This window comes from Capra hircus, unplaced genomic scaffold, assembly GCF_001704415.2.
Source record: "Capra hircus breed San Clemente unplaced genomic scaffold, ASM170441v1, whole genome shotgun sequence".
Lineage (NCBI taxonomy): Eukaryota > Metazoa > Chordata > Mammalia > Artiodactyla > Bovidae > Capra > Capra hircus.
Genome location: NW_017218873.1, coordinates 7,910 through 21,551, shown reverse-complemented (window position 1 = coordinate 21,551; position 13,642 = coordinate 7,910). Strand labels below are relative to the sequence as shown.

General features: G+C 38.8%; 1 protein-coding gene across 3 annotated transcripts; it reads left to right on the top strand.

The window, feature by feature from the left end:
• Positions 1 to 695: 695 nt before the first annotated feature.
• On the top strand, positions 696 to 13,411 carry LOC102187821 (sodium-dependent phosphate transport protein 3). Of its 3 annotated transcripts, XM_018045649.1 has the most exons (11): positions 696 to 814; positions 2,745 to 2,959; positions 4,958 to 5,191; positions 5,275 to 5,362; positions 7,324 to 7,410; positions 8,870 to 8,988; positions 9,110 to 9,271; positions 9,765 to 9,897; positions 9,980 to 10,127; positions 11,445 to 11,535; positions 12,727 to 13,411. In XM_018045649.1, exons 1-11 carry the CDS (start codon positions 787 to 789, stop codon positions 12,859 to 12,861), a joined length of 1,440 nt encoding a protein of 479 aa, XP_017901138.1. In that variant the 5' UTR covers positions 696 to 786; the 3' UTR covers positions 12,862 to 13,411. The 3 variants fall into 3 exon arrangements, with proteins under 3 accessions (XP_017901138.1, XP_017901139.1, XP_017901140.1); XM_018045650.1 differs by lacking the exon at positions 4,958 to 5,191; XM_018045651.1 differs by lacking the exon at positions 9,980 to 10,127 and having other exon boundaries at positions 12,727 to 12,854.
• Positions 13,412 to 13,642: the final 231 nt, after the last annotated feature.

Below are 13,642 nucleotides of genomic sequence, written 5' to 3'. Positions count from 1 at the left end.
AGTATCAAATTAAATGGGTCCAATTTGAAGTCATGAATTCTCTTTGCCTGTCAAATAGCTGAATTTATTTGTAATTGTAGTAGAAAGCCCTCATTCAATATGATTTTACAGGTGATTTGAAGAACTTTTCAGCCCAGCAAAGTGTCCCAACTATGTTAGCAAAGATAAGAACACGCATTTTAAGGTGTTACATATTACAGTAATATATATCTGTTACACAATGTCATTCTTCATGTTCAAAGAAGACACCGTTGAGAGAATGTTATTCTGTTTTTACAGAAAGAACAGAAACATGGTAGCTGGAGCTTTCCTCCTCCAGCTCTTGAGCTTAAATTAGCTTTCATGTCTTCTGACCTGCCTCAAGCCATAATACTTCTTACCTTTGCATGGTTCTCTGTGGTTTGCAATTTTCTCATTCAATTCTTGCAGCACCACTCAGAAATGAGACTTATTTTTATTGGACAGGAAATGGCTAGTTAGGTAATTTAAATGACTAGCTATAAATCATTTAGCTGGAACTCACAGTCAGATTTTCTTATAAAAATCAAGTCCTCTGTAAGCATGACAATAAGGAAGTGTACTGCAAAATGTAAATCATACAGCTGTGTTGGGTCACAATTTTCATTGATGCTGGGAAAAGGCAGCATTAACATGAAAAAATTGTTTGTGTGTCTTGTTTTGGATTGTTTGTTCTTCCCCATAGATAAAAGCCTGTCGTGGTAAAAGAGATTCAGGGCAGAGGGAATCTCCACCACAAAGTGTGGTACCATTTCCCAGAGGAGCCAAATGGATGAGAAGCCTTCCACCAGGAAAAGTAAAGCCACATCTCTTATTCTCAGCCTACTTATGGAAAAGTAGAAGCTTATTTCCAGTGTTCTTTACACAACCTTACTCTCCTTTCTCCTCCTTTTTCCATCAAGCCTCCTCACTGTGAAGACTGTCTCAGTGTAATATTGGACCAGCTCCAGCCTCTCATCCTGTTACCTATTGCCTTTTCCTTAGGGAGCACTGAGTTATCTATGAGAAATTAGGTCAAATGATCAATAAATCCTTGGACATAAGGAATGAAATGAGTCCTGAAAAGGTCATTTTAAACAAACCCCCTCACCTGTGTATGAATTCCTGCTGTAACATCCTTGCCCAGGAGCTATTTCCTCTGAGTGTGGAAACCTCCATTAATAGGGAAATAATTCTTTTGCAGGCAACTCATTTTTAATGGCCAAAAAAAAAAAAAAAAGCTTTCTTCCAGTATATTTTATCTGTTTCTTCACAAGTTTTCTTTATATTTCTCTTTAGTCCCAGTTCCCCAAGTATGCAGAGAAAACTTTTAATCTTTCTTTTTTAAAATTTTTATTTTTATTTTTATTTTTATTTATTTATTATTTTTATTTATTTATTTATTTTTATTTATTTATTTTTTATTTTTATTTATTTATTTTATTTTACTTTATTTTACTTTACAATACTGTATTGGTTTTGCCATACATCAACATGAATCCTCCACGGGTATACACGTGGTCCCAATCCTGAACCCCCCTCTCTCCCCCCTCCCCATACCATCTCTCTGGGTCCACCAGCCCCAAGTATCCTGGATCCTGCATCGAACCTAGACTGGCAATTCGTTTCTTATATGATATTATACATGTTTCAATGCCATTCTTCCAAATCATCCCACCCTCTCCCTCTCCCACAGAGTCCAAAAGACTGTTCTATACATCTGTGTGTCTTTTGCTGTCTCGCATACAGGGTTATCGTTACCATCTTTCTAAATTCCATATATATGTATTAGTATACTGTATTGGTGCTTTTCTTTCTGGCTTACTTCACTCTGTATAATTGGCTCCAGTTTCATCCACCTCATTAGAACTGATTCAAATGTATTCTTTTTAATGGCTGAGTAATACTCCATTGTGTATATGTACCACAGCTTTCTTATCCACTCATCTGCTGATAGACATCTAGGTTGCTTCCATGTCCTGGCTATTATAAACAGTGCTGCAATGAACATTGGGGTTCACATGGAAACCCTTTCAATATTGGTCCATTGTTCCACTATGTGGAGACTTTAAAAATGTGTTGCTCTTCTAATAGGACAACTTGTCTGGTGCCATATCACCTACAAACAGTAAAAATGGTTCCCCATATTAGTTTTTTTAAAGCTGAGTATATGTGAAGGCAGAGTTTAGTGACATACCTCAAAAATATTTCCAAGTGAAAATTACACTGAGGAATTAGTGGATGTGCTCGTTTATGCACTATCTCTCAGGTATTTTAAAAGAGAACCCTTGGGTATATGATTTGCTTAATTCAAAGCAGCTCTCTATGTATAAACTTTCAAGCTTTATGGTAAATGATTATACAAAATGGATGAAATCCCAGACGAGGCTGGGAGACTCAGGTTCTGTGACTGACTCTTCCTTATCTTCCCCATTCACTTTATTTTGGAACACTGTGACATAAATACCTTCATTTAGTTTGTCCTGTATTTTCATGTGCTACCCAGGCCTCTGAAGAAGGCCTTACTTGATTGTAAGAATCCTCTGAAAAAGGATCTTACTTGATTGTAAGATCTCTGATTTATTATCTTGAAATCAACTAAAGATTATGTCAAAAGAGGGTTATAGTCATGGTTATTTGAGTGAGAAAAAATGGTGAGACTGCATAATATCATCTGAAGTTTTCTCAAATTTAGCAGTGGGAGAAGTGGAAAAAGGCACTCACTGCAGATATCTGTTATTCTCTAGGTCCTGAATTCTGTTCATTGCGCTATGGACTGGCTTTCATCATGCACTTCTCAAACTTTACCATGATAACCCAGCGTGTGAGTCTGAGCATTGCAATCATTGCCATGGTGAATAGCACTCAGCAGCCTGGTTTACTCAATACCTCCACAGAAAGACCTCTTGCATTCATCTTCAATCACTCCAACAGATCCATCAGGGACTTTAAGACAGCAGAAGTAAGTATAGTAAAGAACAAGGCTCTTTATTGAGAGGGAAAATCCAGTTTGAAAAGAGGACTTGAATCTTGATTCTGTGGCGTACAGAACATGAATTATCAATAACAAACTAAAAATGTCTGGAATTATTTTTCTCTAAGATATTGCTTACCTCTGTGATTAGTCTTTCACTGAGTTATGATTACAAGGTTGGGGGTGTGACTATTGGAAAAAGTTGCGGATGCTTCTAGAAAGGAACAGATTACTGGATATCTTCAGTGAAAAACTAGGCACTGTCTCAGTACATCTTTCTGCCGGATTCTAAGCAGTTCTCTGTACCTTTTATTATCCTTGAGCCATTTTACAACTCTAAGTTCTATATATTAACAGTAATAAAATGATTCTTGCCCATAGCTCTGAAAATGAATTTTGTCTTGCGGAAAATCAATTGATACTCTCCTCCACTTGCCTTTCAGTTGAATAAGTCAGTTTTGCTATATATTTAACATCTATTTCAGCATTACTTCCTGCTTATAAGTATGTGGTTCCTTGAATTCTCCTTTGGACCAGTTGTATCATCTTACCAATTCCTCATTAGCCAATTAGTTAAATAAAATATCACCTGTTCATCTTATATTTCTATGAGAATAATCATTATACCCCATTTAAATGTTTTCCTTCAAACTATCATTTACTGTACATTTCTAAATGTACAGTAAAAGCATCCTCTAATTTTATGATTTTGTTACCTTGGAGCCAGCTTATGTATAATGACCTCTCTGCCTCTAATCTTTCTTCCATTATTCATTCTACACATTCACACTCCTGTGCATAAGAATCCAGGATTCCTTCAAGTTGCCAACTCCTCTCTTGAAATGCTGCACTTCTCCAGAACCTGGCCCGCTTCTCAGCACACTCATATCTGCTGTCAGTGGCTCAGGAACAGTCTTTGCTCTGAGCAAGTCAGAGTCCCAGTCAGTTTCTAATCATTGTGTATCATTGCAAATGCTACAAGTCCACTTCTGCTGTATTTCTTCAATGACAATGAGTTTTCCTATTTCTCTTTATACAAATCATAGTTATTCTACAAAGAATGGTTTAAGTACTTCTTCCTTACTGGGACCTTCCCAAATTGTTCTTCCGTCTTCTCAAAGTTCCTATTTTACTGCTACTCATCCTCAGGCTTGAATCTGGACATGAATCATGTATCTTGCTTTATTTATAGTTATTTTATATTTTGTGTTTTATGTTTTGGGGCTCTTCAATTTATACCATGGTGCCACATATCTATCTAGTGGCTACCAAAAATTATTTATTGGGTTATATCAGAAGAGAAATGTGGTCTTATTAATGTGTAATATGTGTTTTAGGAAGTCAGTTCTGCTAGGATAGACCATGATTCTTAAATTTGATTTTAGGGACTGATTTTGATAAGCATTCAGTAAAGATGTATTTTGAAATTTTTTGAAATGAGAATCAGCATGTCACCCAAATTATTTACTAGAACCAAAATAGTTAAAAGGAGATCTTTCACTATATTTCATTTATATCTTCCTATCAACTACCTATATAATCATTTCTTTATCACTTTTCCTCTTCATTTACTCTATTTTGTCTCCATCTAAGAGAAACAGTTTAGGAATATAATGGGTTGTTTGGAAAAGCTGGAATATTTAAGTTTAGTAAAAAATGGAGAAAAACCAAAAGTAATATTATATAGGCAGGCCAGAATCCAGGTGGCACAATGGTAAAAAATCTGCCTGCCAGTGCAGAAGGCACAGGAGGCACAAATTTGATCCCTGGGTCAGGAAGATCCCCTGGAGTAGAAAATGGCAACTGCTTCAGTGTTCTTGCCTGGGAAATCCCATGGACAAAGGAGACTGGCAGGCTACAGTCCATGAAGTCACAAAGAGTCAGACACAACTGAGCACAAGCAGCTCTGGCTATAAATTAGATTTTTTATAAAATAAATTCTTAGTAAAGAATTTTCCTTCCCCCCTACCCCTACCCCAACCCCAGGTCTCTGTATATGAATGGAGTCCAGAAACTCAGGGTATCATCTTTAGCTCCATCAACTACGGGATAATACTAACTCTGATCCCAAGCGGCTATTTAGCAGGGATATTTGGAGCAAAACAGATGCTTGGTGCTGGTTTGCTGATCTCCTCCCTTCTCACCCTCTTTACACCACTGACTGCTGACTTTGGAGTGATTCTGGTTATTGTGATTCGGACAGTCCAGGGCATGGCTCAGGTAACCAGTTACTTTCTCATTCTGTGTGGGATACAGGTTCCTGAATTCTACTGGAGATCGAGTCTTACTAATTGTCATTTCAGGGTATGGCATGGACAGGTCAGTTTACAATTTGGGCAAAATGGGCTCCTCCACTTGAACGAAGCAAGCTCACCAGCATTGCGGGATCAGGTAAGGATGCATGTATGGATCACAACTTTGTAATCTGCTTCACCGTACCACATCTTTCCTTCTATGCCTAGGTTGGTTTGGAGGACAGGGAGAAAAGTACTTTAAAAAAAAATTCAACAATGTAAGACAGTCACACAACAAATAAGATAAATATACCTGTGCTATAAAGTCACAAAGACTTCAGACAGAAAAGACCACTGTGAGCATTGTGAGGGCAATCAGGAAAGCATTGTAGGGAAAAGTTTAGAACTTTAAGAGTTTGTGTAAGTGGAAAAAATCAAGTAACTGTATAAACACCATGTTAGCAAAGATATAAAATGAGAATTAAGATTATCAGTGGTAAAGAGATAAATCACGCTTGAAAGTAAAGTTTAAAGAGTGCAGTTTTCTGAGCTCTTTACTCTTCTAAGCTAATAGTCACAACAACCCTGTGATAACTATTTTAAACTCTCATTTTACACAGCAGGGAATTAAAGTATGCAAAGACGAGCTAAATTACCCAGAGGCAAATAGCCAGCAGGTGGTAGAATTGAGGTTTAAGCCCTAGCAGTTTGGTCCCAGAGTGCACACTCTGGATCACCACACTACAGTGCCCTTCTGAGTGTGTAATCATACTAAGGACTAACTTCATCATTGCTCTTTACCTTATACTTGAAGAACAGAACTGAGGGTCATAAAGCCTCTCACTCCCGGTCCAATGCGTGGCTCCATCCTGCAGATTTTTATTACAAAAACAACCCTCCTGTATTCTGGCTCCTTCCAGTGTAGTTATCATGTCTTCTAACTGTGAATATTCCCAGTTGGTCTTTCTCCTCTTTGCTTCCTTCAAACCTCCCTTTCCATCAAGTCAAGTTATCTCCTTAAAGCATAGGTGGGGCATTTTTGCTAATTTGCCTGGAACTCTTCAATGTATCCCTCCATCTTACAGATAAAGATGTTATAACACGGGTATAAAGTGCTGCAGTTCATGGGGTCGCAAAGAGTCGGACACGACTGAGCGACTGAACTGAACTGAAAGATGCTTTACCGTATGGTCTCCTCCTGCCTTCCCACTCAGTATTCCTCTGTAAGCAAGGCTCAGGTCATACTACATACTAAATGCACTTAAAGTCTCTCTTTTTCTACAAAAATTCCATCCACCCTACTGCTTAGGGTGTGTAAGCAATTTGTTGATTTTATCATCAATTTTAATTTTCTCCTCATGTCTCCTCATTTCTCCTTATACTTTCATAGAAAATTATAGTTTTACTATCATATTTATTTTTCACATTTTTCCCCAAAATTTCATATTGGGACCCATTAAAGTGGTCATAAAATCAATTTAGTAGGTCAAAACCAGTGTTTTAAAATAAAATTGAATAGAATAAAGTAGAAAATTTTGGAGTGAATTTCACACAGTAAGGCCAAGTATTGATTCATGAAATTCCTGTTTGAAGTGTGTGTGTTTGTATTTGTGTATATACTGTGTTGCCATGCAAAATACATTTCTTATTGTGAGTCTCTGAAAAATATGTTCAGACTCGAAGGTCTACAGTGTATTACACTTTAATAGTGAATTTTATTCATATTCACTGGGCTGAAATCTCCTTGAGGTCATTAGTTTTTGTAAGACTTTCCTTTTCTGTTGTCAATCTCATATTGCCCCTGCCAGAATGTAACTCTAGTTATAAATAAATATTGCGGGCTATGTTTACAGAGAGTTTCTATGACAAGTGGGATTTGGATTTGGTCACATTGGTGTTAAAGGAGCCACTGAAGCTTCAGTTGGCATATCACTATGATTTATTAATTCTAATTATTTTCCATGACTTTACTGGGGGAGATCTGTGAGCTAGAATAAAGTCTCTCATTATCCAGTCATTCTAAATCTGCCACCTCACTGTTGGGATAACATCTAGGGAAGTCATTCAACCATTGCTATTTTCCTCAGTTTGTTTTTTTTTAATCCCTCTTCTCTTCAGGGGCATCATTTGGGTCCTTCATCATTCTCTGTGTTGGGGGACTAATCTCCCAGGCCTTGGGCTGGCCTTTTATCTTCTACATTTTTGGTGAGTCACTTTCTCTTAAATCCTAACATCTCCACTTCCCAGGCATTTGTTTTCATGCTTACATCACCCATGACCCATATTCTTCCCATTTGAGAGAAAATGCATCTTTATGGTGCTGACTTCTGAGAAATCAAGAGTACAGCCTTAACACACTCACCCCAGGCTTCTTAGAATCTCTGCCACCACATCTGAAATGTCATGTTTAATTGCCGTATATGGTTAAGATGTCAAAGCTGGTAAAGCACATTTTCAATTTGTCTTCATATTTTGCTATAATTATTTCTGCCAAGGTACCCTTAACCTATTCTCTACCAGGTGAATCTTGCAAAGTTCAAATTAAGTGTCCCCTTACATATGAGGATTTCCAAGTCTTATCCCATCAGATTAAGTCTTTCTGTCCTCTGTGATGGTTACTGATAATTTCTTTTCTAGGCTGTGTTGGCATGTAATTATTTATTTCCCCTTTTCCTCTCCACTAGTCTGTGAGATGATTGAGGCAAGAAATCTATTCCATAATTTTTTCATCACTTTGGTACTATCACAGTGCCTAACCTATAGCTTTACAAATAAAATACTGGATAAATCCAGTAATTGGGGGAATTTAAAGAACATTAATCCACAGAGTCTTTAAAATAGAATCTTTTCAAATGACAAATCTCAGCAATGAGACCAAGTTTCTATTTTTTTGTTTTAACTAATTGGTATCATTCAATAGGGTTCTCGGAGAAGGCAATGGCAACCCACTCCAGTACTCTTGCCTGGAAAATCCCATGAATGAAGGAGCCTGGTAGGCTGCAGTCCATGGGGTCGCTAAGAGTCGAACACAACTGAGCGACTTCCCTTTCACTTTTCACTTTCATGAATTAGAGAAGGAAATGGAAACCCACTCCAGTGTTCTTGCCTGGAGAATCCCAGGGGCAGGGGATCCTGGTGCGCTGCCGTCTATGGGGTCACACAGAGTCGGACACGACTGAAGTGACTTAGCAGCAGTTGCAGCAGCAATATGGTTCTGGCTAGGATGACTTTCTCATTAATGATGTTACTCCCAAGTCATGTTGGTCCACGTATGTTAATCAGGTACTGTTAAGAAATATTTTTCTCAAAATCCATAATGGATATATCATTTGAATATGATAACACTATCTTTTGCAAATGTGTTGGAAACTTTTCCTTGCCACACCAATTTTATGCATCCATTGGAGTCTGAAGAGTAATTAATCAGCTATGCAAAGGTATGTCATGCTCCTGCTTTCTCCAGAGGGCTCTGACATTGTCAAATGGCATTCTAAAGGAGATTTGTAGATGGGTTGAAATGGAAAATGGTAAAATTTAGGTCCTTATGGTGAAATAACCATGAATTAACAAGTGTGTTTTGGTGGGAGATATGCTACTTCAGAGGAAACTCCCTTCCCCCAGCTCACAAATCTACCTGAAAACTAACTGGGTCCCGGCTTCCCAGGTAGCATTGGCTGTGTCTGCTGTCTCCTGTGGTTCACAGTGATTTACGATGACCCTTTGCATCACCCATGCATAAGCATTAGGGAAAAGGAACACATCGTGTCTTCACTGGCTCAACAGGTACCGTGCAACCCTCCACTTGTGGACCATGCAGAGACCTCCAGGGTAGGGTGTGGGGCTCTCAGGAAAGGCACCCTCTGACCTGTTCTAATACCCGTGTTGATTAGATGTTTCCTTTCAGTCCAGTTCTCCTAGACGATCTGTCCCCATAAAGTCTATGGTCAGATGCCTACCACTTTGGGCCATTTTCACGGGATTTTTCAGCCATTTCTGGTTATGCACCATAATCATAACATACCTACCAACGTATATCAGTTCTGTGCTCCGTGTCAACATCAGAGACGTGAGTATGCTTCCTGTACTTCTATGAACATATTAATGGTAAGAGGAGAAATAGTTCTTTGCCACCTACTACATTTTGGATTTGCATATAATCACTCTTTTAACCCTCACAATGATTGAGAGGTTTTGTAATGATATTGCACAGGTGTATAAATGAGGACACATAGAGAGAGAAGACTTCCCTGGATTACACAGTTACTCAGTGATTGAGCTACTGCAGTATCTGTGTTCTTAACCACCATGCAAGGTTGCCATGCTAGCTGATGCTTCAATTTCCTTTAGAAATGAATTGTGCTCTTCTCTGGAGACCAGTATAATGCAAGTGCTGGCTGTCTTACCTGAGACAGTGTTCTTCTTGTAGAAAATGATGCTAATTTCTTTAAAACAACTCAGAGTGTCAGGAGGGTGGGCTAATGGTTGGTCTGTGTCACTGATAAAATCTGGTGTCATATGTACCCTTATAACTACTCACTCTATACATTTCCTTCCTTCAGAGTGGGGTTCTGTCCTCCCTGCCTTTTATTGCTGCTGCAAGTTGTACAATTCTTGGAGGTCAGTTGGCAGATTTCCTCCTGTCCAGGAATCTTCTTAGATTAATCACTGTCCGAAAACTCTTTTCATCCTTAGGTAAGTCTAGGCAAAACTCAGTTAACAAATCCCTTTTCCACACATGGTCAGAGGTTCCTGACAGTGTGTCCCCATTGCTCAGGGCTCCTCCTTCCATCACTATGTGCTGTGGCCCTCCCTTTTGTGGCTTCCAGTTACACAACAACCATTATTTTGCTGATACTTATTCCTGGGACCAGTAACCTGTGTGATTCTGGATTCATCATCAACACCTTAGATGTTGCCCCCCGGTAAGATCATTACCTGTTTGTCCCCTTCTCCAGGCTTTTCTGGAGGTTTAGACTCGGTCTTTTTGTAACTCTTTGTTGTTGTTGACATGCACAAATTGATGGCAGGGTACTAACAAATAGCCAGAAATGTCAGTATGTGGCCATGACTTAAGGCATTTTTAGAACAATGGTGCCCAATCTTGGCTGATAACATTTAGGTGAAAAACTTCCCTAGGTTCCCCACTTGAGACTGTGTGTTCTAGGAAAGGACCCATGCATATGTGTTTTGGAAAAGCTTCCATAGTGTTTGATGATATTATCTACTATATATATATATATATGCTTGCCATGAGCCAAACCCTTCTCACACATCAACCCCCTTGATAGCTCAGTTGGTAAAGAATCTGCCTGCAATGCAGGAGACCCCTGTTCAATTCCTGGGTTGAGAAGATCTGCTGGAGAAGGGATAGGCTACCCACTCCAGTATTCTTGGACTTCCCTTGTGGCTCAGCTGGTAAAGAATCCATCCGCAATGTGGGAGACCTGCATTCTATCCCTGGGTTGGGAAGATACCCTGGAGAAGGGAAAGGCTACCCACTCCAGTATTCTGGCCTGGAGAATTCCATGGACTGTATAGTCCATGGGGTTATGAAGACTCTGACACAACTGAGTGACTTTCACTTTCACTCTTATATATCAACACATCTGATCTGCACAATTACATGCCTTATTGGTATCTTCACTTTATAAGAGAGATAGATGATAGAGGCACAAGAAAGTTAAGTGACATGCCTGAGGTCATGCAAAGGCAAAGTCAGGATTTGGACCCAAGCCATCTCTCCAGAATCTGTTGTCTCGTCCACTGCTCCATCTGTCTGCCATACTAAGATACTGGGGTGGGAATCTGGGCTTCTGGGAGATAAAATTGCTTCCTAGTTGTTGAGCTGGTGTTGTGGCTTCCCAGGTGGTACAGTGGTAAAGAATTCACATGCCAATGCAGGAGACAAGGAGACTCAGGTTCAATCCCTGGGTTGGGAAGATCCTCTGGAGTAGGAAATGGCAACCCACTGTAATATTCTTGCCTGGGAAATCCCATGGACAGAGGAGCCTGGTGGGCTACAGTCCATGCGGTCCCAAAAAGTTGGATGTTGAGTTGGTAAAGATAAGTGATTTCAGGATTTGCAAACTGATATTGCCTGAGCTGTGTTGAAGTGAACAAAAAATCTGAAGTAGTCTAAATGACTTTGCTATTAGAGCTAAACTGCATTAGTGTTGAGTTACTGAAAAGACATAGGCAGCTTTCTATATAAAATCATCTATAAAATCATCTCTCCACAGATATGCAAGTTTCCTCATGGGAATCTCAAGGGGATTTGGGCTCATTGCAGGAATCATCTCTTCCACTGCCACCGGATTCCTTATCAGTCAGGTGGGGCCAGTTTATTGAACGTCTGCAAGTGGCAGGTATTGTTTTAGGCACTGGGGATTCACAGCTGGGCCCCAGTTCTCAAGGACTATGTGATCTGATGGGGAAAATCAACATCGATATCAGCACAATTATTCTGTTTGTAGGGGACTCTAAGTCAGACCCTGGTAAGTCAGATTTCCTAGGGAAAGAGAAGTATAAGCTGAATTTCTAAAAAATGAACAGCTGTTCGATTGATAAAAATGAGCAGTTCGGACAGAGAAAATAGCACATGTGACTTCCTAGAGGAAAAAAAGAATGAAACAGCTCTTATGACTAGAGTGAATGATACATGTCAAGGATAAGAGATGAAGTCACAGGAGCAAAAGGGGAAAGTTATAAAGAGTCTGTTCATATTAATCCAAATTTCTAAAAAAATTATGAAACAGAAACACAAAGGGTCCCAAGACCAGCTTAAAGAGAGTTTAAATCATGGGTTAAATGAATGGCTGTGAGACAAAGCAGGGAGGATGGCCCATGAGGCTTGCTCAGTACCAAGTATGGGCTGGTAGGGAAGATGGAAAGGCAGAACCAGGCTGGGATGGCAGGACAGGCATGAGTCAGCTTACCAAAAACAAAAACAAAAAAGTCATTTTAATACATCTCTAGGTGACCTATTTTCAGGTTACTTTTTTACCAAATTGCTAGGAATCCACTGTGACTATAATGCCAGAAATAAACTATGACTTACAAGGGTTTCAAGAGGAGACTCATACAGTCAGACCAAATATGACTCACATCATATTGAGGTGTCCATTCAGGGGGTTATTGCGATTGATGTCAACAGCCAAAAACAGAAGAGTGACGATCTTCAAGCTGTTATTTTAGGCATAATTTAAATGAGTAATACAATATTTTCAAGACTCTAGGTCCAGATTTCTAGAAAAATATTAGTATAGGTTGATTTGGGGGCACTTAAAGAAAAATTCATTCCAAGTCAGAACCCAGTGTGCTTTTTAGCATCCTCTTGTTTCCAACAGTTTCACCAAACTTTCTTTGAGAATTCAAGGTGTTAAGTAGTTATTGCATATCATTCCCTAGATTCTTATGATCAGTGTTGTAATATACAAAATGGAGGCTTTCTAGAACTGATGGAGAAGCAACTCTGAGACTAATAATTCTGATTTTTGGTGTTTTTGGTTTTTTTGCCTCCAGGATTCTGTGTCTGGTTGGAGGAATGTATTTTTCCTAGCTGCTGCTGTCAACATGTTTGGCCTGGTTTTTTACCTCACATTTGGACAAGCAGAAATCCAGCACTGGGCCAAAGAAAGGACTCTCACCCGTCTCTGAGGATATAGTTGCAAACTTAAATGTAGTACTTTGCATTAACTTTTCAACATTTTTTTACTTGTTCTTTTTCTTGGCCACAGACTTGGCAGGTCTCAATTTTGGTTGCATGTTCGATTTCCCTGGGGAATTTCTAAAACATTCAGGTGAATGGGATCTACTCCAGAGATTCTGAATGAATTGGTCTGGGGTAGAACCCAGATATCACTAGTTTTTAGACACTCCCCAGTATTTGTAACACACACCCAGGGTTTACAACTGCTGGGAAAACCTGAAACATCAATCCTGTTGCCTTTGAATTTTCCTTTTTGGAAAGAACTAGAAAAATAAAAATCTGTGAGAAAACAATCACTGATAAGTACCTTCATGGGGGTTATTATAGGTGCAGAAAATATCTACTATATCCATAGTCGTATGTTATATAGCTCAGCACAGGATATAATTTTAAAGCTGTAATCCACAGAATTAACATTTTTATTGTTTTTATACCTTGAGAAATATGGATGTTTATTTATGTGGTTACATTTATTAAAATTCACATGCTAAAATTAAATGGGTCATTTTAAAATTATTTACACTAGGATTATTTCCATCAGGCAAAATAGATATTTACTTATCTAACTATTTCCAGGAGATTAATAATCAGGAAATGACAAGGAGATTAAATTAGATTAGCTAAATATCATAGGAGAGAGCAGATAGAATTGGAAAACCTGTAATGTAAATAGAATGAATGTGAAGGGAGGCAATGTGGTAACTTTTAGAGGAGACAATGAGATAGTTT